Consider the following 27,743-nt stretch of genomic DNA (forward strand, 5'->3'; position numbering starts at 1 on the left):
AAAGATATCTTTGAAAAGATATAAGATGTCTTTAAAAGTATATAAGATATCTTTAAAAGTATATAACATATCTTATAAAATAAATAAGATATCTTATAAATTGAATTAGATATCTTTATTACTTAAAATTAAATAAGATATGTTATAAACATTATACGATATCTTATATACTTTATAAGATATCTTAGTAACTTTAAAATATATCTTGAAATTGATTGTATATAAAACGGCTTGCCATACATTTGTGTATGTATACAACATGTACAATATTTACTAAATAAAGAATGACAAGTCTGCGATATAAGGACAAAGTTGCATTAGTTACAGGCGGATCCAGAGGTATCGGTAAAGGATGTGTAGATGTATTCGGTAAGCTTTACAAAATTTACATTTAAAGATCTTTAAATTTTTATTAAACCAATACTATATATGATCATATCTCGGCCTAGCCACAATCAGGTGTACATTTTGTGTTCAGTCACACAAGGACGTATATTATGTTAGTTATACGTCATTGAGTCACATGAATTCAAAAATGACTATCACTTCAGGAAAAAACTCTTTTGATATTATGGTACAGAAATGGTTTAAATTATGAAAAATAGCCATCGTTAGACTAACACTGGAAGCATTTATATAATTACATGCAGTTTTTGGAAGAAATATTTAATATTTTTATTAAATAAATGGTGTTTAAAAACTGTCTAATTTTCTTAAATGGTTGCCTTTAAGACATGGTATGGTCATTAGTCTCAGATTTTTGGTCAATGACAAAGACAACAAAATATGTTTAGAATTATTGAATATCAAACATTTTATTTGAAAACAAATGTGTTTAACTCACAGTGATTTCAAACAACAGTAGCTTTTTTTTTTTATCATTAATCTTATCTGATCAAACTATACCTAACCTAATCTATAAATAACAAAACTTCCAAAAAAAACCTTTCTTTTGGTGTATAGAACATTTAAAAAATAACTTGATGCATATTCTTACAATAAACAATCAAACTTAGCAATACAATTTATATGTTTTGTCTACGGACAAGACATTGTATTCATATTTAATGCATTATTAAAACCTAATTTTGACATAGTTGAAAGTGTTCTCTTGAATAAAAAAACAAACATTTTATCAGGTTTATCTATCAAATGATGCTGAACTTCAAAAAATGGAAACAAATCATTGTGATAATGTCTACGGACAAGACATTTTATTGATATTTAATTAAATGCTTTCAAAGATGATTGTTAAAGTTAAGATTAAAAGTTACCAATTAAATTTTAAGCTGTGTTTTTTAAATTTTGGAAAATATAAAAATGTACCCATAATTCTTTAATATCTCAATAATTTATTGATTAAGCCAAAATAAAGACACACTATTTTAACTGAAATCCGTACATCTGACTGTTTAAAACAATCAAACTATTATTAAAAATGCCTGTACCAAGTCAGGAATATGACAGTTGTTATTCATTCGTTTGATGTGTTTGGACTTTTGATTTTGCCTTTTGATTTTTGATTTTCCTTTTTGAATTTTCCTCAGAGTTCAGTATTTTTGTGTTTTTACTTTTTATTAAAACTCAAATTTTGACATAGTTGAATGTGTTCTCTTGAAAAAATAACATACATTTTATCTATCAAATTAGGCTGAACTCAAGGAAATTGGATACAAATATAGTGTGGTAATGTCTACGGACAAGACAATTTCAGTTGAAAAAACAATCTGTTAGAATTAATTGTGACTATATTTATGTTGAAAATACTGAGTTTTAATTTGAATAGATAACTTTCATCACCTATAAATAAGATTTAAGTTCCAAAGCAGACAAATAATTGAATTTAATACTTGTTATGTACAAGTGTCTTGTCCGTAGACACTTCCTCATCTGCTGGTAATACCGAAATGCAAAAGATAAAGTCAGAGAGAGAGAAATACTTTTTCTTCATTTGATTTAGTTAATCTTTTAAGGTATGCAGCAACTGGAATAAACAATATTGAAGTAAAATATGGTATGGTTTTTATGACTGATAATTTGCCACTTTTTTAAAATTTGACAAAAAATTAGAACACTTCAATTACCATTTATTAATTAAAATAAGCTTCTCTAAGTTTAAACAACACATAGGACTAATTAAAACCCATAAAGCCAAGCAATATTGATATAAAGCCGTCATTATCAGTCTACGGACAAGACATGTGTCTACGGACAAGACATTCTGACATATTTTTCAAATTTTTCCTCTATTAATAGATGGTAGAAAAAATTTTTAGTGGTGTTTTCATATCTACAAAAGAACAGGAATTTAGCAATGCAACATTATTTAATGTTATTACACTTCCAGTTTACCAGGGAATGCATGTCTACGGACAAGACATTTTTTTCACTTTATTTGTATATTCAACTTTGATGGCATATATATCTCCAGATAGGGTACTGCAATATTGATATATGAGGTAGTTTTTGATTATTTATATACTAGAAGAGAAAACAAAACACATAATAGCATAAATTTGATTTATTTTTCTCTTTTATCCCTACACTGAACAAGCTAAAAACAAAAATACAAAATTTCATAACAAACGCATAGTATTCCACTTTTTATCATAACTTTGTAACCACTAAAGATTTTTTGTTGCAACAACCAGTAAAAGAAAGATGAATAAATTGTCTATAACAGTGAACCAATAATGTAGTTCAAATTAAGTTCACTTATTAACTATCAATTGAAAAAAAACAGTGTAATTTTCAATGAAACAACATAACATGAAATTTTGCCCATTTTTAGCGTGTATTTAAGTGGTTTTTTTTTCAAAACGGTAACACCTATACATTTTTGGTATTCATTGTGAAGCCCTACATTCTCTTCTTCAGTTCAAAGATGTATTACTTATGTTAAGTTTATCTTCTTGTCTTTACACGCCTATAACATAGACCCAATATGAAATGAACATCTGATTGTGGCTAGGCCGAGATGATTTTGTGTGTATAGACTCATAGATCTTTGTAAAAGTAATACATGATCCTACTTTTAATTGAACTCTATTTAATTTTTCAGTTGAGAATGGTGCAAAAGTCATCTTCTGTTCGAATGACGGTTCGTATAATAAAACATGTTAATATGTAGGGCCTGCTTTCCTGTTATATTAGATTATATAGCATCATATATAGCTAGAAGAGTTGAATATGGCAAAACAAAACGCCGGTATTAATCATTATGATAATCATGATCATGGTACACATTTAAATGCCCGTATTGCATTTCAGTGATATACATATAACTGAACTCGGGTACACATCATAATTTGCACATAGTAAGTCAAGCCAGTGTCATCCTAATCTTAGACAGGACTTTACTAGCGGAATCGGCTGAAATATTAGAATTATATTTATTGTTACATAACTATGTGTATTGTACGAAAGCCTAATAGGGTCACAAAAAATTAATTTATCTCTTAATTACGAGAAAACTATCGCGTAATTTCGAGATAATCATTTTTTATCTCGTAAATTAATTACGCGAAAACTTTCGCATAATTACGAGTTAAGATTTTTTTTATCACGTAATTACGAGATAATTGTCGCGTAATTACGAGATAATTATCGCGTAAATACGAGATAACTATCGCGTAAATACGAAAAAAATATCACGTAACTACGAGATAACATAACATATATATAAAGGCCGAGTTCACTTGAAACTCTACAATCGACTTCAGAGTTAATAGATTATCACGTGAACGCACTCGAGTTGATATTCGGAACAACTCTAAGTAACTCTAGGGTAAGGCCCTGACCAAGCATAAAAAATAAAATATTCTCATTGGTTTGACGTCAATCAAGAGTTTCTCGAGTTTAATCCTGGCTCGGTGAGGGTTTGAACCAGAGTGCGAGGGGTTAACTCGAGTGGTTCAAGTAAAATCGTTTTGTTGAAACCCGAGTAAGTAAAGTTTAACTCGAGAGTTTCAAGTGAACTCGGCCATAGATATACAGATCATGATTACCCTTCCGGGACACCTAATGAAACGCCCGTTTTTATTAGCTCAACTGACCCAAAGGATCAAGTGACCTTTTCCCATCACTTGGCGTCCGTCGTCCGTCGTCGTCCGTGAACTTTTACTAAAATCTTCTCCTCTGAAACCACTGGGTCAACTGATTGAACCAAACTTGGCCTTAATCACCCTTAGGGTTTCTAATTTTAAAAATGTATCCAAAGACCCCGCCCACCAACCAAGATGGCCACCCTGGTTAAAGATAGAACATGAGGGGGGGGCGGGTAATATTGGTAAGTAATTACACGATTTTTATCTCGTAATTACGTGATAGATTTTCTCGTAATTACGCGATAATTATCTCGTAATTACGCGGTAAGTATCTCGTAATTACGAGATTAAACAATGATTATCTCGTAATTACGCGCTAGTTTTTCTCGCAATTACTAGATAAATATTTCTTTTTTAGTGACCCTAATTAAAAGGCTTTCGTAGTATTGACCAAAAGAGGTTGCTAAAATGAAAAATGGCAAGAAAACCAAACTGATCGTTAATATCTAGCTTATTAACAAATCGGTAGAACAGGTTTCTCAAAATTTTCATTTTTTAAAGATCATTAAAAAGCAGTACCGTGACATACAAAATAAAAACAGCGCTCAGTCAATACAATTTAATCATTGAGAAGTAACTTTGATAAAGGATGTGGATAAAGATACTTTGTGATTTGTTATGTGACTAGTGGTATATAAAGCCACTATTTCACATTCACATTTACACACGTACAGTGACCAAACAAAACATTTTGAATATAAAGATTATGAATTGTAGATACGGAGGGTCAGGACTTGGAGAGTAAGTTAAACTCAAAAGGACCAGGAGAAGCGTTGTTCATATATGGCGACGTTACACAAGAATCACATATCAAGGTGAATACAACAAATTAAGTATAGTTTATCATTAGGTCTTCAATGCAGCGAGAAACTCCCGCACCCGGAGTCATGCTTCAGCTGGCCCATAAACAAAAATGTATACTACTACTACTAATAATAATAATAATACTTTATTCAGAAGCAATACAGCTTATAGAATATAGAATTTTACAATAGTTTTTTGAATGCATCAGTGAAATATAAATACAATAATTATACACAATACATGTATGGCGGAGAATGAAAATAAATTCATATGATAAATAATTAATACATCTACATATTACGAATTTGTTCAATATTAAACAAGAATTTACCTAAATTATTAAGTTCTTTCACATTGTGAATTGATAACAACTGTATAAGTTTAAAAGTGGATGGATATTGCCAATAATATTTCTTAATGTATAGTTTTCTTACATCACTATATCTATTACATTCTAGAACAACATGGTATTCATCTTCTACAATATTGTTATAGCACATAGTACATAATATATTTTCTTTATCTACATTGTAAGGGACGACATCAAAAGTTCAATGAAGGATAAAAAACTTAATTCACATAGTTTTTTCACTGACCCCCACACCCCCCTTCTTAACTTAATTTGGGAAAAATTGATTGACCAATAGGGATATATGTAAAATCGATTTTAGGTTAACAAAACTTGCAGCAATGTTGACCCCCCCACCCCAAACTATTTGATTTAAGTTTTTTTATCCTACATCGATCTTTTGATGTCATCCCTAATATCTGCCTGTTTCTATATTGACTAGTTCAGTGATGATGAACGTCATACTAAACTCCGCAATATACACCAGAAACTTAAAATCTATACAAGACTAACAAATGCCAGATGCTCCTGACTTGGGACGGGCGCAAACATGCGGCTGAGTTAAACATGTTTTATTGAGATCTCAACCCTCCCCTCATACATCTAGCCAATGTAGAAAAAACAAACACACAACAATACGAACAATTGTTCATATATACAAAAATGAGGAAACATAGTATGGGTTCAAATGAGAAAACTATTCACCATAGACCAAAATGACGTGGATGTAAACAGCTGTAAAATAGTTTTGGATGTATTTGATTAATTTCAATATATATTTGTTTATAGGCGTTTTTTTAAAGAACTTTAATTCTGTTTAAAATACAAAAAAGAGAACACAAAGAAGAATCATTAATGCCTATGAATTACCAATGCTATTCCGATATAAAAGCATGTGACATTGTCGCGAGAATATATATATTGACATAATCTGTTCCAGTCGATCGATATTAGGATAAAACCTGTAACTTCATTTTTTTTAATTAATGAAGGTATCTTACGGAAATAACTGTATTTACGAACCATTTTATTACTTATTTTCAAGAAAATAGTAGAGAAAACAGTTGAGAAGTTTGGTAGAATAGATTGTTTGATTAACAACGCAGGGACACGTGAGTTTTTGTGGTCATTTATTTGTTTTACACACCGGTATAAATACTGACCTCTTGTTTTCCTTAAAAAAAGTATTCAAATAATTTGCATATATATAACTCTTAAGGTATTAGATTTTTTTTAAATAATTTGTATCATTTACAAGGTGATAAAAAAACTATTTCTTTTGTTGAATAATTTCCATATATGTGAGGGCTTAGAAAAAAGATATTCTTTAAAAAGAATTTGAATATAAGGTATATATTCGAAATAAAATATTTTAAATAGAGAATATCATATATGGCTTTTTCAATATCACATCCGTATCAACCCGAGACACCTTTTCTGGAATCATATCTTTCACCGGAAAAGATCGTCAATTTCGCACGCCTTTATGACGTCATTTACCAGATAGAAGGCGTGCCTGTATCCCTGCCTGCTGTATTGAAAGTTTCCAGCACTTTCATTGTAGGGTAGTATAGAAATAATTAATGTTCCGTAAGTACATAATCGTGATTGTCGTATGACTGAGGGAGGGTGACCATCCTTTTAGATTTTAATTTCCCAAATATTTAGTGCAGTATAAGATAAAACTTTTTCACCCGTTTGCTCAACATGTGTAGGAATTTTCTATGCATACATTTTTGTCACGTGGTGATGGAAGTCACATGACAGATTCGTCTGAAAACCGTATCCCGGAACTCTATCTCACAAGTATTGCCAACCATTGATTAAATTCAATATGGTGTGTACTTCCCGTATAATGTTTTCCAGGTTGAGGGTCTTGTTCAAGAAGATGCTGATAAATTGATTTGAATACTTTTAAAACAAAAGATGAAAAAAAACTTTCGTTCAATGGTCAGGCAATTTTTCACGTCAGTAATGCAAAAGAATCTTCTATTAAACTGGTTAAGATAAAAACGTGGTAATGATAGATCGTTGACACTTACAGAGGATGCCATGTCCATGATGAATTGTGTCATGGCCTTTTCTGTAGTAAAGGAAAATCTATGTGCTCAAAAGAGCTCTGCTCGAGGGATTATATTGGTTGAGGGTTGATACGGTGTGTGATATTGAAAACGCCATATATCATATACACTTTATTATATACTATACTTCACGTAGATTTTTTTATGTGACATGACGTCATACAGATAAGGAGGTTCGAAATGACGTCATACATATTATAGGTTTGACATGACGTCATACAGATTAGGGTTTTGATAAAGCCTTTGCAACAGTGACTGCAATCGATAACGTGACGTCATACAGATTAAGGGCATACGATACAGTTTTGATCCTGTATTTACAGTTTGATGAAATTTTCCATATAGGCTATTTTTTGCCTGATTAAATCAAATATGTAATAAAAAATATACCTCCATGTGCTACTTTTTGAGTTAAATGAGGTCGAAATTTTGTATATTTGCTCAAAATTCAGATTTGTGGCCGTATTTTTTCTTTCGAAAGAAAGACATTACTTTTTTGTTTTAAAAGATAAACACAAATTGTTTTTTGTTAAATAATTTGTAATTTCTGTATTTTATAAGTATCCTAAATATTTATGTATTTTTTTATTCAGAAATAACTCATATTTATCAAATGGTCATGAATTGAGAAAAAAAAAAAAAAAAACGTCATATTTTGCTGTATATTTATCAAATTTAAAAAAAATTGCACTATTTACAGTTTTATAAAATTTGGTCCACATAATCTCCCTGGAAAATGAAACAAAATGTCGTTTTAAAAAATAGGGGTCCATGCACTCGTTTTCAAATTAAATCAGTTTGAATGATAAAAATCAGTCGAAAAATGCATCTTTTCCCGATATGTCACAGTTTGACGTGGCGAAAATAACATTTTACGTTAGTAACGTCATTTCCTCCCCTGTAACTTTATCGTATGCCCTTAAAGGTGTGATAAAGCCTTTGCAACCATGCTGATATCGATATCACCACGGGTGGCTGATACAGCACGCTTGCCAATGATTGTATTACACCTACAATTTATCTGTATTTACTACAAAGTATATAATAAACCAGTTTATTATGTCCGAATATTTTGCATCGTAGGGAACCTACAAACCAATGTGTTATATATTGGAGAAGACGTTTTAAGTTGCATGTGTCTAATCCTATTGTCAATGTTTTTGCACATTAGAATATGTTTTAAACATGTGTTATATATGTTTGTAAAATATCTGGATTTAGGGGTTGGTCGGTATTCATTTCACATTTTACTGCATGTAGGTTTAATTCTTTAAAGGATAGAGGGGTTGTAACCTTAACGAATATAAGTAAACGATAGATATTCGTCAATATAAAGTGTTATACAAATTGGCAATGGTTGTATGTCTCAGTTATAACTAATTTATTTTTAGATCCTCTGTCGCATACTATAGATGAATTTTCAGCCGAGGATTTTCGAAAGCTTCTAGATTTGAACCTTATTAACTACTTCCTATTCTCAAAGGTAATTTGATTGGATTAAATTGGTTACATGTGGTTGCATGCATGAATTTACAAATAAGGAGAAGAGGTATAATTGCTACTGGCAACCGTGCTCTAAAAAAATAATTTGATTAGCAATCTAGTGTCTTATCTAGGTGGTGGAATTTATGATACAAAGTTCCCGTTTGATTATTTTTTTAAGAAATTACAAAATTAATGGTAAATTCATAAAATGTTGAAGATAAAAAAAAAAAACAGAAACAAAGGCATGCAGGGCATGTGCTGCAATAACTGTTCTATGATTAGGAGAAGTTCTTGATTGTAGACTTAAGTTTTGTGTAATTAGCCTTTTGTACCATCGCCACAAAATCCTGAATATATTTTTTATAATTTTATTGTCTTATTTTCTGTTTGTTTAGTATTCATTGCCACATCTTCGCAAAACAGAAGGAAGCATAATAAATATAAGTAGTCTTGTGAATCAAATTGGACAGGCTCAGGCAGTGACATACGTAGCTACTAAAGTACGTTAATTTTCAATAGTATCATATGTATCCGTAAAACAAAGCAGTTTTGTTAGTCATAGTCTTTTTTTAAATGAATAAATTGATTTTGCAAAATCTGATGCATTTGTATCTATACCAGTTAATTTAAAGTATCTTGTGATTCAATGAATATATAGTAACATCATACTATAAATTAAAAAGCAACTGCTGCAAACATTCAAATGATAAATTTAGTCAATGTCAGCAATGCAAACGCCCAAATATTGATTTTTCATATTGATTATAGGAAATAGAATGAGAGAAAGAAATACTTTTTGATTTCTTTAATATTTGTAGGGTGCAATCACATCTATGACAAAAGCTCTTGCGATAGATGAGGCTAAATACAATGTTCGAGTCAACTCGTAAGTATATGATGAATCATGTTGCTAAAATAAATATTAGGGTATATAGTGTTCCTGCGTTGGTGTTACTTAGACCTAGCTGGACTATCATCATCGACAATAGTATCCATTTTTTAGAGGCATTCCAGTAACAGTGTAACAACCGCAATACTTATGTTGGTAATAATACTGAATCGTTTACCTTTAACAGAGACATATATACATGATATATGCACATAACTTTAAAAAACGGAGTTATGACAACCGACCTTCACACCAAAAAAACTGATAAACACCAATTTCTCTCTCCGAAGAGTTGTCACCCGAAACACTGCTCCCGGAGCATTCCGTACAGCCAAGCCATCAGGTTAAAACGGATTTGTTCATCGGAATCAAAATTAAACCATCGTTTGGGCAACTCAGACAGCAACTCAAGTCAAGAGGTTATAAGAACAAAAATATTTCAGAAGCTTTCGGTAAAGCAAAAGAAAAAGACCAAACATACCTACTTGAATACAAAGAAAAGACGGCCCAGACAAATAAAATCCCGTTTGTTGTTAGCTTATCCTCACCTGACAAATCTTTCATCAATTGACCACAAACACTGCCATGGCGTCTTATTGAAAATGATCCTTCCTTAAAATAGATTTTTTCCATCACCTCCCGTTATGGCTTACCGCAGACCCAAAAACCTTAAAGATATTCTGGTAACATCCAAAGTATCTAAACAGGAGATATCAACAATCGGAGGTTATAAACCATGCGGAAGGGGCAATTGTAAGTGCTGCAAAGTCGCCAACATCGAAACCCAATTCGTCATCACAGTCACAAAGAAAAAATACAACATATTTATAACATCAAATTGCAAAACGCAAAATTGCATTTATGTTCTAACGTGTGGAACTTGCAAATTACAATATGTTGGTGAAACAGAAACACCATTTAACATCCGACTAAATAACCATCGGTCATTTTATACAAAAGAAAGGAACTGCCCAATTACAAGACACCTTTTAAGAGCAGGACATGATTTTGAAAACGTCACATTTCAAATATTGAGAAAAATCAAAATTAGGATACACAAGGAAGACAAAAAAGAGATAGATTTTGGATGCACCAGTTACGAACTCTTGAACCTGATGGACTCAATGAGAGAGATGAAAAAAGATTTAAAAGCAAATCAAAACCATGATTATCTTGAAATCATACAAATTAATTTATAGAAATTCATACAATTAATCGAACATCTATTAATGTGTTAAACTTTTATTCCAACTTCATGTAGTTGTAGCTACAAACATATTTTATGCAACATCAATCAATATGTTACACTTTTCCTCAACTCTTGTAGAGATGAAGCTACAAAAATATTTTTTTTTTGTCATGCATCCAATTTCACCTTGAGAGATGAACACGCCTGATGAAGCTAATTTGTTTAGCGAAATATTGCGTATTTCAGATTCTATTTAAAATCTATTAGAAAATTATCGTGTTTAAGTTATATTCTTAGACATTTATATAATTTTAATTCAGTTACTGTATCAGTTTATTTTCACAAGCTGATCCACGCTTAATTAGATTGAATGTTGATTGTTGCTATTTTTAGACATTACACATATGTATATATATACTAGTATATATGTATATATACTAGTATATATGTATCTGCCTTTAACTTGTTTGGATTCGGCTATCAAAACAATGATTCTAATATGACGTGCTTCTTTCGCTTTGTGAACAAACCCATGCTCTAAATCCAATAAAATTTGTTTGCACATGCGTATATTGACTTCTTCAGATTAATGAATTTTATCAAATTATCATGCACTTTTATTTATTTCCTTAATTTTAAAACACTTTAAAACTCTTAAATGGTGCACTATTAGTTATCTTGGTGTAATCAGGAGTGTACAGAATTTTACACCGTTGTTGAAAATTCATACACAATGAGGCGCAGCTTAATATTTTTTTAATTTTTTTTTAATTTTTAAAAAAAAAATTTTTTTTTTAGCATTTTCTTAAAAAAAAATTTCTAAATTTTATATTTTTCTTTATTTTGGCAAAATTTTATTTTTTAATTTTTTAGAAAAATTTGTCAAAATTTTATTTATCCCCGGGGGAACAAGGGTGGGGTGTTATTTACACCGGGGTAGTCAACCAATCAGATTGCAGTATTTTTGCTTCATAAGAAATAAATGATGTTACTAATTCATTTATTATGACTGTAATGTGTTGCATTCCGAAATTGACGTATTTAACCTATATACGACAACCGTTCCTGCTGGCTGTTTAAACTCCTCACTCTGAAAAATCACAGTGCCAGCCGATTGCTTCTTTACAAACAAAAAAGGGAAGTTAATGGAAGAGCCTACACAAACGCTTTTACACTTATATACATCGGACATAGGAATTACATTCGGAATTGAAATAAATTGATGCAAGCTATACTTTATTGTAGTTTTAACATGGGTAGGCATTATATTCGTGTTATTTTATCACTATCGCTCGGGCAAAAATAATCACGAATATAATACCCATGTTAAACCTACAATAAAGTATAGCTTGCATCAATTATTTCTTAATTTTACGCTCACTCAGTCTGTCAGAGGACTCCCAGATGGAATTTAAGTAGAATAAAGGAGTAAAATTCATGCATGTGCATGAGAAGAAGAAAAAAGATAGTTTCGTATTTAACATTAAAATCAACACACAAGGTTTAGTCATCTGCTAGTTATTTGTGTTATTTGATTATGCGCTAAGAACATTTGGCAACCCCACGGTGTAAAGGTCGATGTGATAATTCCGTGTTACAGATGAATGTAACCTAATCTGATTCAGTCAAGTGATATCTGAGCGCGCCAAGAAATAGTGTCGTCCACACTGTTATGAAAACGATTCTATTCGATCCCTCATACTTACGTGAAAATTTATGGAAATCTCGACAGTGTATGACCCAAATAAACTTGAGCATGACCCTATTTAACCTTGTTTTGACGGGATCATAGTGTTGTTTGGCCGGTAGTTGTTTGTGTAGTAAATTTTAGCCGTTTGTTATATATGTTTAGGGTTTCTCTTGGCCATTGTGTTGTCTACTAGTATCTCTCTTATAATTTTGATTCAGCTGTTTAAAGTATAATGGACTGGGTATAATGTTTCTTTTACAAAGCAGAAAGTAAAAGGCTTATTCAGTATTCTTTTAAATGCACTTCAGTGGATTGTAGATTATACGTTGACAGTTGAAAAAAGGATAAATTCAATTAGGTTTGGTGGCACAATCTGTAATTCGAATTTATTTTAATATTATCTGGGGTATATTTTTAATTTGAATACAAATTTGTAATCGTAGACATATTTCCCAATATTGATCAATTTTCAACTTTTAACTTTCATGAAATGTTTGCCACTGGACGTTAACAAGGGGAGGAATCTACGTCATCACGCAGGGTGTCGGCGATTGAAATTGGACCACCATTTTGTCGCTTCAAGGTAAGAATTTGACTTATTATGCCAGTTATATGAGGCTTATGATTATACAAGATAGTCCACCAAAGACTATATAAAGTAGGAAAATAAATGAGCCATCGCTCAATACTATTGGTTATCTCAATTTTGCAAACACTTCGATACCAGTTTTAGGAATTGGGTCAACATGCAGGATATCGGCAAAATTTTTCATAACAACATCTTGATTATCAAGAACCGCCTACTTTATCAACAAATGAACATGTCCGAATTCTTTATTGTACTCGGGAAAATACTTGTTACTCACAAATATCCGTCATTATGGTCGAAAAACGTCTTATTTTTAAAAAATTGAAAAAGGATGTCGGCAACACATCGAATATCGAAGGATGTCGGGGACACATTAATATATACTATTTTTAACACATATGTTATTCAACATGTGACTAGATCTAATTTAAAACTAATGGTCATGACAAGCCGCAAATCAAATTTAAACTTGTGCAGGCGGAAACGATCGCGAATACAATCTGATGTTGAACAGCCGACCAGATCGCCCACTAAATCGCCACCCGTAAAAAAAATCAAAACAATGCAAGTCCTCATTTGTCATCAAAATAAAAACGCCTGGCAAAAATGTTAAGTTTCCCCAATGCCAATTACTGAAGAAATTTCAACAAAACCGCCAGTAGACTTGCGCAAATGTCACGATAGAGGACCAACAGGGCCATGCATACGATTGTTTGCAGATCAACTTCAAAACGACATGTTACATGAAATGGAACATGAAATAAAGGATCCCCCAAAAATGACAAACTGCAAGAATTGATAGCACTTGCTCCTGCAGTTCTTCCGTATTATAATGTGTGGTTGAACAACGTGTAGTTATATAAGATTGTTTTTTTAATCTGATGTCTGGGATGACATTGCATAATTGTCTGGGTGGAATGCCTTTACCAGCATAGTTTCCCGTGAGATTTTTTTGTACTGTAGAGACATGAAAGTTCGATTAAAAAGCCAAATTAACTACGGTATCATATGCAAGTAAAAATGTAACGAAACGCACGTCTGGCGTATAAAATTTTAAACCTGATACTTTTTGTTAGCTGAAACGATCCGACTCTGACTTTCACCTTCTAAAACTTTTTTTCTCTCGATTATTTACAAAAATTGAATCCTGAAATTGAGTGCATGAAATGGAAGCAAGCAAGGAACACTAATCCTGCTTTGTTTTTTTTTTTCGTATCTTTATTATGGTTGATATAATCAAAGGACACTTACATTGTTAATATATTAGTGTGTCCCCGACATCCTTCGATATTCGATGTGTTGCCGACATCCTTTTTCAATTTTTTAAAAATAAGACGTTTTTCGACCATAATGACGGATATTTGTGAGTAACAAGTATTTTCCCGAGTACAATAAAGAATTCGGACATGTTCATTTGTTGATAAAGTAGGCGGTTCTTGATAATCAAGATGTTGTTATGAAAAATTTTGCCGATATCCTGCATGTTGACCTAATTCCTAAAACTGGTATCGAAGTGTTTGCAAAATTGAGATAACCAATAATATTGAGCGATGGCTCATTTATTTTCCTACTTTATATAGTCTTTGGTGGACTATTTTGTATAAACATAACCCTCATATAACTGGAATAATAAGTCAAATTCTTACCTTGAAGCGACAAAATGGTGGTCCAATTTCAATCGCCGACACCCTGCGTGATGACGTAGATTCTCCCCCTTGGTTAAGCAAAAAGTAAAAGAACAGTTGTTTCTTTTTGAAGAAAATGGTGAGTTCAAGGATTTGTATTATATTGTAACAGGAGACGGTTTGATCTCAGTATTTTTCTATGTATAAAATATCTTTCTTTTATTATCTGTGTGTTTTATTTGTTAAAGTCAGCTATAATGTTAACTCAGCCTCTAAAGCTACAGGTATTTCTACATTGTAATGACAAGTTCCTTTTTATCGTGGGTATAAATCAACAATACCGTGAATACGTGTGTCTACTCTTCGAACCCACCTTTACCTATACGTACGCCGACAAATCAATACTTGACATTGACCTCAATATCCCTAAGTTTTAACTACAAATTGACACACCTGTAATCGGACAATTATATTAAATCAAGCGTAATTGATCTTATGGCTCGGAAATAATTAATTCCCGAAACACAAGTCTACTTGATATTTCCGACTATAAATTGTATAAAACCGTCTGTTAACCTCATGTAAAGGTTCGAACCACTGGGCCCTGAGTCTCCTTAGCTGAAGAGATCGAGATAAGTAAGTTTATAATTTAATAAGGTCTCTCAAAATATCAACAGATGTAAATAATATTGCAATAACAATACAAAGTATCAAAGTCACATAAAATATTACATTGTAAAATAATGTAAAAGCTCTTGTCAAAAATGTAAAATGAATATTAAGTTTCGGCTTCTAAACAAATGGAATTTTACCGTAAATACCCTAAACTATTAAACTCTATCGTAATCTCATTAAATATTAAATTCAAACCCCCAAAATATAAAAGATACTTTACTAAATTCTTACTAGAACACGCTATGGACTAAAACCGGACCAAATAAAGCAACAAAGAATCACCCTGAGAAATAAAGCATATCGGTTTTATTCAAACCAAGTTGCAGTGTCTTATTCAGACATCGGGGTATAATACACCCGTAAGCCCTTAATAATAAAGATAAACAACGACGGTTTTATTCAAACCAAATGTCGATTATGTCTTATACAGACCTTGGCTTTATACGATCAAGCGGCCGAATTAATAAAATATCTACTTTATATACTAATTACAGGTAAAGAAATAACAACTTTAACCAACCGCGTACTTCGATACAAACTTGTATATAAAGGTGCACTCGAAAATATTTTATTCTAAACAACTATTGATTACTACCGAGAAGAAAAGAAAAGCTTTTAATCATTTTTCTTATGTAAAACACCGAGAATCCTTACTGATTAACCAATAGAAATCAACTACACTTTTTAGTTTACCCTGGATACGAACATGTAAGCAAAATAATAACAATGAAAATGAATTGTAAATTGAAATAAGCCATCCTACATATAATTTTAAATATATAAAAACCGATTCCGCTACATTCCCCCCAACTTAAAAAGCAAATGTTTACATTTGAACATATATATAAAAAAATAATTAAAGTCACATTTTAAAGTTCGAGTTGGTTTTAACCACCATGCGAGTCTTCCCGTTGACATCAGCAAATGTTGCCACCTGGTCACGTGAGACAAGAACATCCGGAGTCTCTAGTTCATTCAAATGAATGGTGTGTTGCCTGACATACTCCTCCCGTTGTCGTTGTGCCATTTCCCTAGGTGTGAGGGCCTCATAATACACCTCATCGACTTCGACTATTTCTTCAACTACGTCTTCAACTACTTCTTCATCATCGGCGGGGGTTACACCAGTAATGCGGCAATCGGCTTCTACTACTGCGTCTTCTACTAATGCGTCTTCCGTACTACATTGATTCTGACGAACATACTTAGGCAAGACAGCAGTTCCAGGTTCCTTGTACTGTGCGTTAATGACAGTCACGGCGACAACTGACTTCATTAGATGTTCCATGTTCCCACCCGTGACCCAATGCATAACTCTGATATGCCGCTTAAGGTCATTCCGTCTGGTGTCTGTTATCCCACATAACGGACACTTATGGGCATGTATTTCTAATTCATGATACTTTTTCCAGTGGCGGACAAGCTGTCTGAAATTGAGGTGTCCTGTACTGCAGGATGCCACTGGACAAGGCATGCCACCAACTGGACAACCAGGTCTTAATGCTCTTGTGTCCATGTCTAAACAAGCCATTTCTCTCGTAGATACAGTGTAATCCATTGCTAAAATTGAACAACAATCATCAGTAAAAACAAAACCAAAAGAAAAGAACACAATTACGAAATGAATAAAAAAAAAAAAATGAAACTAACTATGTGCTGTTCTTTTTTTTCTTCTTTTATTTGTGTGGATGTATACTTATCTACATATATAGATACGTGGTAAAATAATTCTGAATATAGATTTTGAAAATATAGTTCATTTAAATCATAAAGATGATAATTAAAACTGACGTGGCGCGACTCTACTACATCATGCGCGTGATTTAAATCCTGTACCCACAATACTATAACCAAACACCAGGATTCTAGTCTTGTACAAGCAAAACTTTCCTCTAATAAACTCCTAAGGTCTATAAAAACTTGGGAGGTTCTCTAAACCTAAATCCTTCAAATCTATATAGTTTTAAACCTTAGTTAAGGCAATCTTACTTGCAATATATACCTAAAGTGTGTAGTGCAATAATACGATTTTTAGTCACTTCGGCCTTATCGAAACATAAAGCTTTGACGAGCAGAGTTCTTTGACCCAGTGTCAGAGCGAGTATCAATCAATATTATGCACGCGTTTATAGACATGACACACGATACACTGCTCCGAAATATCATAAATACAGTTTCATGGGAAATTCTGTCATTTCTATAAACTGGCTCCTAAGATCCATGCCGTATATATATATCAGTGTATGAAATTTTACTAGTTTTGATATAAGTATAAACAAAAACAAAACAAAAAAAATAATAATAACGCAAACAAAAAAATAAAATATATATATATATATATATATATATATATATATATATATATATATATATATATATATATATATATATATATATATATATATATATATATATGATGTGTTGTTTAATCAGTATGCAGCGATAATGTAAACGCAACATATTATGCCTCTGAAATGTGAAAGAGAATTTCTGTGTGTGTGTGGTTTTTTTTTTTACATAACTATCAATACTTATATAATAAAAACGATAAAATGAGAGACCTTTAAAATAAAACATATATACATTTAATCGGGTGAATACTTTAATGGCCTATTAACAGGACGTCAACAGCGTGTTCTGCGTGGCGGAGTTTTCAAAATTTCTCCCCTTTCATTTTCATTATCATTTATATCAGATTCTATATTTACATCTATATCATTACTATCATTATGTACATCAGTTTCAAACATTTCAACATCTCCATTAAGTGAAACATGTGATATTTCATCATCAGAAACATCGTCAATCTGCCATGCTAGAGGGGTTTCTCCATAATACAATTTCAAATGATCAACATGTATAACTATGGGCTTTGTCTGAGGTAACTTTTGAATACGATAAAGAACATCTGATAGTTTTTCTAAAACTACAAAAGGACCTATCCAACCTCTACCAAATTTAACGCCGGCCACAGAAGGACTCCACCTCCAAACAAAATCATTTGTCTCAAAAGACCGTGCTTTAACTACCCTATCATAATTCTGTTTTTGGCGCTGAGCTGCCTTATCAAGGCTCATCCTTGCAAAACAATGTGATTTATCAAGTACATGTTTCAACCACTGTACATACTCAATAGGGCAACTACTCTCTGGAGTATTAGGAGGGCTACCAGCTAAAATATCAATGGGGTATGTCATTTCCCTTCCCATCATCATTTTATGGGGTGATAAACCAGTACTATCATGATTTGAGTTTCTATAAGCCATGAGTAAAAACGGCAAATGATCATCCCAATCGTTTCTATTTTCGTTAACAAAATTGGAGAGCATTTTTTTTAATGATCGGTTTTGTCGTTCTACTAAACCATCACTTTGAGGCCTATAAGGAGTGGTTCTGGTTTTATCGATTTCAAGTAATTTACATACTTCGGCCATTAACTCTGAACAAAATTCTCTACCCTGATCTGAATGAATTTGTTTGGGAATACCAAACCTACAGAATAACTCAGTTACTAATTTATCGGCAACCGTTTGAGCCGTGTGATTGGGAACGGCGAAAGCTTCGACCCATTTTGTAAAATAATCTTGTATCACTATAATGTATTCATTATTATTGGCAGTAATTGGACAATGTCCTACAATATCTATTCCAATACGATCAAAAGGAGCTCCAACTTTTGACTGTTGGAGAGGGGCTTTTCCAGCTCCTGGTCCGGGTTTACCTTTAGCACAATCCCAGCATTCCCTACACCAGTTCATTACATCGGTAGACATGCCTGGCCAGAAAAACCTAAATTTCACTGCCTTAAGAGTTTTGTCTCTACCTAAGTGACCAGCAATTCTCTGGGTATGCAACTGATGCATGATATCTGACCGAATATTGTAAGGCGCAACTAGAACCAAAGACATGCCCTGTTCAAGTTCATATCTATAATACAAGATTTCATTTTGAATTTCAAGAAGCTCCCAATTAGACCATAACGACCTCACTTCGAAATTACAATCTGATACATGTACACGGGGAGGCTTATGTTCAAATTCAGATTTGAGTTGTAAAATTTTAGAAATATTAGAATCATTATTTTGCCATTCCCTTATTTGTTCATCAGCCCAACTCACTAACCAATTTGACTGAATGTCATTTTCTGGGTCAGAATCAATATCTGAATCTGTACTTAAAGTGTCAATAGTGCTTGTATTTTCCCCATACTGTATTGGTAAAACAGCTTGTTTTTCAAAATCATGAAAACAACATCCCTCTAGCTCTACATTTCCCTCATTAAGACCCTCACAACCAGGACATTTAGAACGTTTACACCTACTATAGGGAATTCTGGAAAGGGCGTCAGCGTTACCATGAAGACAACCTCTTCTATGTTGAATAACAAAATTATACGTATCCAAAACTGATATCCATCGGGCAACAATGCCTTCTGGTTCTTTAAAAATTTTAAGCCATACAAGCGATGCAGGATCAGTTCTTATCAAGAATTTTTGACCCCATAAGAAATGTCTAAAGTTCTGTACAAAATGAACCACAGCCAGTAATTCTCGATACGTAGTGCAATAGCGTTTCTGTGTGTTGCTCAACATCTTACTAGCGTATGCAATAACTTTTTCTTCGTTCCCCTGCTTTTGGGACAAAACGGCTCCAATAGCATTATTGCTAGCGTCAGTATCTATAATAAACATCCCCTCTTCATTTGGGTAACTCAAAATTGGGGCTGAAGTTAATTTATCTTTTAATTTTTCAAAAGCTTCTTGACATTCAAGGCTCCATGTAAACTTTCTACCCTTTTTCGTCAGTTCGGTTAAAGGAGATGCAATTTCTGAAAACTGAGGTATGAATCGCCGATAATAACCAGCCAAACCCAGAAAACTTCGAATTTCGTGGACGTTTGTCGGTACGGGCCATTTTGAACCGTTTCTATTTTGGAAGGATCACATGTTATTCCTTCTGAAGATATCATATGACCCAAAAATAAAACGTGATCTTGAAAAAGAGAACACTTGCTAGGTTTTAACTTTAAATTTGCTTCACGAAATCTTTGAAAGACTAATCTCAAATTTGTCAATTTATTTTCAAAAGTATTGCCAAATACTATAACATCATCGATATAGCATAAACATCTCTTCCACTGATATCCCTTAAGTACGAACTCCATCAGTCTCTCAAAACAAGCACCAGCATTTGTCAAACCAAACGGAAGCACATTGAACTGAAATAGCCCCATATGAGATGTAAATGCGGTCTTTTCTTTACTTTGTTCATCCATCTCCACTTGCCAATAACCACTAGCCATATCTAGCGTATTATACCATTCGGAACCCCCTAGGGAGTCCAAACAAGTGTCAATTCTAGGGAGTGGATATGCGTCCTTTTTTGTAACGGAATTAATCCTCCTAAAATCTAGACAGAAGCGAACGGAGTTATCCTTCTTTTTTACAAGCAAAATAGGGGTAGCCCAAGGGCTTTCACTAGGCTCTATGATATCTTGGTCTAACATTTTCTGAATTTCAGTTTCTATTACCTTTCGTTGCGTAATATGAGCTCTACGAGGGGGCAATTTAATGGGTTTCGCATCACCAGTGTTAATGACATGTTTTGCTAAATTAGTACGGCCTAGCTTTCCGTCAGGTCCCACAAATATATCTTGAAATTCGATCAAAAGCTCCTTAATAGACTGCTTTTGACTTTCCGTTACTTTAGGAGATATTTTATCAAGTATCGGGGTTAAATGTTCGGGTAAAGCTTGTTCATGTTTATCATTTATCCCGACATTCACTTTTGTAGCAGCTTTTATTGGCTGTATACACCCTACTATAGAGTTCCTTGACAAAGTAACTACCGCAGAAGAACTATTTAGTGCAGGCACTTGAACTTTGCCTTGTTGGGGGTTAATAAGGGCTCTAGCTAACAAAATTCCTTTATTGTCAGGAAACCTAATTGGCTCAAACAAAATTTCACTTTCCACACTTTGAAACCCGTTTATCTTCCCTTCAAAAATTCGTTCAGTAAAAGGGGGTATTCTTTCCTTACTAACTGTCCTTACAAAAGCACAAAGTCTACTATTTTCCTTTTCGAGCTTAATAGAGTGATCAGAAATTTTAATCTCTGCGTTTGCTATATCTATAGAGGCACTATTCGTCTCGAGTAAATCCATGCCTATTAATCCTGCCATTTCACCAATGTCAGCAATCACAAAATCATGTGTTAAAACACAGCAATCTAGCAAAAGTTGTAACTTAAATTTCCCTAGTACTGGTATCGGCTTACCGTCGGCAGCGATAAGCTCAACTCCGAACGCACCTAATTGCGTTTCAGCAATGCCTAATTTTTCAAATATAGATTTATTTAAAATGCTGACAGCAGAACCGGTATCTAATAAAAGTTTAACATCAATGCTATTTACTTTAGCGGGCAAATATAAACAATTTGGAGTAATATGGTTTATTCTGATTTTCATATTCCCTTTCAACTGTGGGGCCGAACCTTTGGGAACAGGATCAACCCTTACTTGTTTAAATCACCGTTGTTTTCATTTACATCGTTCTTAACTTTTGGAGGTTACCTACAACGCACTGCAATATGACCCAGTTCTCCACAGTTATAACAACGAATTGGAGTTCGAAAATTGTGACGCTCTTGATTTCGTGGAAGGCTCATTTGTGTAAGTTTTTGGCTAATTTCCTTAAAATAGTCAAGGACCTTCATCAACGCTTCTTCCGATGCATTAGTTTGAGTTTTGCATTCTTCAGGCTTCGGTTTGTCTATGTCTTGCTTTTTAACAGCCTGTACCGGATATTTTACATTAAATTCGGCTTCCTTATCTTTCGGTTTTCTTATATCAGCCTGTGTCCCGACAAATGCTTCATATTCAACAGCATACGCTATTGCTGACTCGATCGTCTTCGGGTGCGAAAATTGTACTTGCTTTTGCATTTCGAAATTTCCAAGTCCATTTGTAAATTGATTTATAGCTAGTTCTTCAAGTACATAGTTGAAATCACTGTCTGGATACGCAAGACAGACAAGCCTACGTAATGCGTAACCGTAATCTTGAAGACTTTCATTTTGTCTACGTATTCGCGTTCTAAATTCGCATCTGTATACAGCGACGCGTTCTTTTGGGTTAAAACGCTGACATAGAATTTTCTTTAATTCTTCATAATTTTTAAGCTGTTCCGCTTTTAAATCACCCAAAATCTTTTGCGCTGAGCCTCGCAAACTCATTGTTAATTGCTGAGCCTTTTCGTCATCGGACCAACCATTCCATGTCGCCGTTTGCTCAAAGTGTACCATATAATCTTTGTAGTTGGTTGACTTCCCGTCAAACTTTTCTGGTTCCTTTTCACGCTTAGAAATCGGTCTTGTACCTATACTCGAACGCGATATCGGACGAGGGGTAGCAGTTGTTGGAGGATTATATAATCGGTTGTACATTCCAACCGTATCTCGGGACGCCTCCTCGCGACTGGGCAGGTTGTAAGCATGCAACCCTTCACGCCTATTTGGAAGAGTTTCTTCGGATTTTCTCCCTTGTCTTATTCGCGGACGGGGTTATTCGAGTCAGAACAATCCGTCGAGTAACCATGCTCTAAGTTAAATTTAACATTCGAATCGCGACTGCTATCCCTTTTAACGATAAAGCCGGATCGCAAGTTTTCATTCGGAGTACTACTTTTATGCTTATCCCCCTCCCGTGAATATAATTCAAATGAACCTAACTTATTACAATCAGACCTATCCACAGAATCAACCTTCTCACTAGAACCTATCAAAAATCGACTTGCTCCAAGACCAGGATTAGACAGACCCCTATGATCCTCATAATCTTTAAATGTCTTGTGTCTCATATCCTCCAAATCCCTTTCAATTTCACTAATAAAGCTCAAGACTCTATTATTTGCCATTTCAACGGGTATGTTAACTTCAGAACTAATATTTTTGCCCCCTTCTGCCATTTTGAAATTATATATATTCTTAAATAAACTCTATGTACGAGCTTTGAGTTTCAATAAATAAAAAAAAAAAAATCTTAAAAAAAAAAATTCTTAAAAAAAAAATGCAATATTCTTATCTCTCAGCCTTGGATGTTTTACAACAGGGCCCCACGTTGGGCGCCAAAATGTAACAGGAGACGGTTTGATCTCAGTATTTTTCTATGTATAAAATATCTTTCTTTTATTATCTGTGTGTTTTATTTGTTAAAGTCAGCTATAATGTTAACTCAGCCTCTAAAGCTACAGGTATTTCTACATTGTAATGACGAGTTCCTTTTTATCGTGGGTATACATCAACAATACCGTGAATACATGTGTCTACTCTTCGAACCCACCTTTACCTATACGTACGCCGACAAATCAATACTTGACATTGACCTCAATATCCCAAAGTTTTAACTACAAATTGACACACCTGTAATCGGACAATTATATTAAATCAAGCGTAATTGATCTTATGGCTCGGAAATAATTAATTCCCGAAGCACAAGTCTACTTGATATTTCCGACTATAAATTGTATAAAACCGTCTGTTAACCTCATGTAAAGATTCGAACCACTTGGCCCTGAGTCTCCTTAGCTGAAGAGATCGAGATAAGTAAGTTTATATAATTTAATAAGGTCTCTCAAAATATCAACAGATGTAAATAATATTGCAATAACAATACAAAGTATCAAAGTCACATAAAATATTACATTGTAAAATAATGTAAAAGCTCTTGTCAAAAATGTAAAATGAATATTAAGTTTCGGCTTCTAAACAAATGGAATTTTACCGTAAATACCCTAAACTATTAAACTCTATCGTAATCTCATTAAATATTAAATTCAAACCCCCAAAATATAAAAGATACTTTACTAAATTCTTACTAGAACACGCTATGGACTAAAACCGGACCAAATAAAGCAACAAAGAATCACCCTGAGAAATAAAGCATATCGGTTTTATTCAAACCAAGTTGCAGTGTCTTATTCAGACATCGGGGTATAATACACCCGTAAGCCCTTAATAATAAAGATAAACAACGGCGGTTTTATTCAAACCAAATGTCGATTATGTCTTATACAGACCTTGGCTTTATACGATCAAGCGGCCGAATTAATAAAATATCTACTTTATATACTAATTACAGGTAAAGAAATAACAACTTTAACCAACCGCGTACTTCGATACAAACTTGTATATAAAGGTGCACTCGAAAATATTTTATTCTAAACAACTATTGATTACTACCGAGAAGAAAAGAAAAGCTTTTAATCATTTATCTTATGTAAAACACCGAGAATCCTTACTGATTAACCAATAGAAATCAACTACACTTTTTAGTTTACCCTGGATACGAACATGTAAGCAAAATAATAACAATGAAAATGAATTGTAAATTGAAATAAGCCATCCTACATATAATTTTAAATATATAAAAACCGATTCCGCTACATTATTACTATACACATCCAGAGACATATTAATACAGAGATTGGCAACTTATCGTTACGGCTATAACCAGCGGCCAACTTCACGCGTGTGCACGAGATTTCTCGAGAGTAGAAAATTCGCCAAACAATCCGCCATATTGATTATTTACAAACAGCTTTAACGTACAGAAAACAACCAAATTATAATAAAATACAATCTATATCAACACAATTCAGTTAAGAATAACTTAAATTTATGTAGAGGCGTAGTTTATTTGTAATTTTAAGCTTTCTTTAGTAATAGCTAATAAAATTATAGGCGAATTTATATCCCGATTCAAGAAGAAGAAGCCCAAATTTTAGATTCAGTACTCGATAAGGCTCCCGACTTTTGGAACAAAAATAAATAAAACGAAGCAATATTTCGAGGTTGTGCTTGTTTAAACAATGACATATAAGGTTTATAAAACGGTTTCTTGTATTATAGTTGGACTAGGATAATCCTGAATAAAATGATCCTTGGATAACAAAACTACTTGAATGGTCTCAAAATGGCTTCAGAGTCATAATGTTCTTTTACTTGAAAATTAAAGCAATGATAATTAAATTACTAAACACATGCTAATGTTCTTGTTGTTAAGCGCCATTGATTCAGGTTTTAATGTTGCTAATTAAAAATCTTGATCATGGTAATAAAACTGTTTATAATTTGACACCTATTAATAAGTAAACATCCTGTAAGGTACATGAAGTAAAGATCAAACATGTTAGGTTATCAGTAGCTGTATGATTCTTCCTCTTAATAAGTTAGTAACTCATGTAATTAAACCACTTGGACATGCAGAAATGTCACCTGTTGTTAACAAATTGATGAAGTCTTTCTAGATTAATTATTAACATCATAAACAAGGTAGTGTGAACCCCTCAGTGGTGTTAAAACTTGAAACTTTTTATCACAGTGTAAAGTAGCCCAACATATCTTGTCAAGTTGTTCATATATGCACCACGAAGCCATTTAATTAAGTACCAAGCCACTTTGACATTTTGTTTTCATAATAATTATTCAATCTTGGCGGAATTGATGATTCTTAAAAGTTTTTCTTAGGGAAGTATTACAAAATTAACATAGCATGCATGGACAGGACCTTAAATACTTTTAAAGGACATGTACTTTTGCATATTTTTTTTTTTAACAAATGCGTCCTTGTTAAAAGGATGGAGAAAAAAAATAACATTTTCGCCTAAATTACCTTTCAATTGTTTTCCATGTTGTCTTGATGTGTGTCCACGGAACCCAGAGATAGATTTCAGAATCTTGTCACAGTCAAGACATTTGTAACCATCAGTAGCAGTAACATCTGCACTTAAACTCTTGTCAATTTCCTTGACCTTTTTTTTTGGGGGGGGGGGGGGGGGTTGCACACCTGTCGCTAGAACAAAGTCGTCGTCACTATCTACAATTGGGTCAGTGTCTGTGTATTCCCCGAACAATATATCTAAATCTAAATTGTCGTCCCATGATAAAAAAAATCTGTCTTGGACATCGTGAATATCACAACAGCCACCAAGCATCAATTTTAATATAGATATAAATATTGAGATGAAAGTTAATTATAAAGTTTTATAATTTTTTTTAATTTTTTTTTCTCGACATTACACAGTTATTTCCTGCAAAGATAATAATTTCCCACATACTCCTAATCATGGAACCCCCTAATTAACAGACCGATTGATGCTACATGTAAACAGCGTCATTATTATTCACCTGCGAATTTGTTTACAATACAAGATTTTAATTCTGAAAGTCTTTGTCCTGGTCCTTAATACAAAGAAAAACAACAGGGTGTTCCGAGTGATTATTATCGATTGTCTAGACTACCGCTAATCTCGTTATCATATGATTAGAGGATGCTGGGTACGAGTTTACACGCGTGAAGTCAGCGAGATTTACAAGTCGCTAATCTCTTTAGTATACATGTCTCTGACACATCCTTGGTGAGTTGAAGCTCAAACAATCAAACAATCAAATCAAACAACAAAAGCCATGTAGAAAATGCTGACTCTTCCAGAGCACTTAATATTGCTACCATTTTAATGGAAGTTTATATTCCTGGATATCAAACTATGTTGGTTTATTGACTCAGCTATTTAAACTGCTGATAAAAACCATTACTTTTATTTTTCTTCAAAATGTTATTCTGTTTTATCTTAAAACCACGCATTAAACAACCGTACATGATATTTTTTTTATTTAGTTTTTTATAGCGTCTTTCACAATGTTTTGTTATGTGATATATCTTTTATTTGATATTAGGGTAGCACCATCATCTATATGGACACCACTTTTAGACGATGTACTGAAATCTGTTCCAAACCCATTAGAAGCTAAACAAATGTGTGCAAACAGTCAGGTATATACTTTTTTTGACAATTAAAAGCTTAGCAATTATATGCGATTGTTTTTACACACTAAATTCCATTAAACTTATTATAGAAAGGATCACTCAGGACAATTTTAATTTATTTCCATTGCATTTTTAAAAAAAAACTTCTTTTACTCTACACCTTTAAATTAATGCCAACAATAGAATCTGACCAGTGGTTAAAAAGAAGTATGCATGCTTATTCAGCGTAAACTGTACAGTTTTACATTTTAAAGAGCAGAAGAGCTGATTATGATGATGCCATTTGTTCTAAAAGTGGACATCCAACATAAGTCTATTGTCCCAGCATGGTAACCTTTTTGTTCAATGAATGCATAAAAATGCATAGGAACCAGTTCACCTAAACTTTACATCATTTTTTTCTGGTTGATCTTCTTGATTAAGACTCACATACTTTA

At 33.0% G+C, this 27,743-nt stretch overlaps 1 protein-coding gene across 2 annotated transcripts in view; it reads left to right on the forward strand.

Annotated features, from left to right (window-relative positions):
- Window positions 1–228: 228 nt before the first annotated feature.
- LOC143080078 (L-fucose dehydrogenase-like) overlaps window positions 229–27,743 on the forward strand; it is a 30,142-nt gene continuing 2,627 nt past the window's right edge. The window contains exons 1-8 of one of the 2 annotated variants that reach the window (XM_076255749.1): window positions 229–369; window positions 3,062–3,100; window positions 4,824–4,921; window positions 6,305–6,371; window positions 8,732–8,823; window positions 9,221–9,325; window positions 9,644–9,711; window positions 27,216–27,312. In XM_076255749.1, coding sequence (XP_076111864.1) covers window positions 285–369; window positions 3,062–3,100; window positions 4,824–4,921; window positions 6,305–6,371; window positions 8,732–8,823; window positions 9,221–9,325; window positions 9,644–9,711; window positions 27,216–27,312 — 651 coding nt within the window. In that variant the 5' untranslated portion in view covers window positions 229–284. The remainder of the gene's footprint in view (window positions 370–3,061; window positions 3,101–4,823; window positions 4,922–6,304; window positions 6,372–8,731; window positions 8,824–9,220; window positions 9,326–9,643; window positions 9,712–27,215; window positions 27,313–27,743) is intronic. The other variant, XM_076255750.1, reaches the window with a different exon arrangement.

This window comes from Mytilus galloprovincialis, chromosome 6 (genome assembly GCF_965363235.1).
Source record: "Mytilus galloprovincialis chromosome 6, xbMytGall1.hap1.1, whole genome shotgun sequence".
Taxonomy (NCBI): Eukaryota; Metazoa; Mollusca; class Bivalvia; order Mytilida; family Mytilidae; genus Mytilus; species Mytilus galloprovincialis.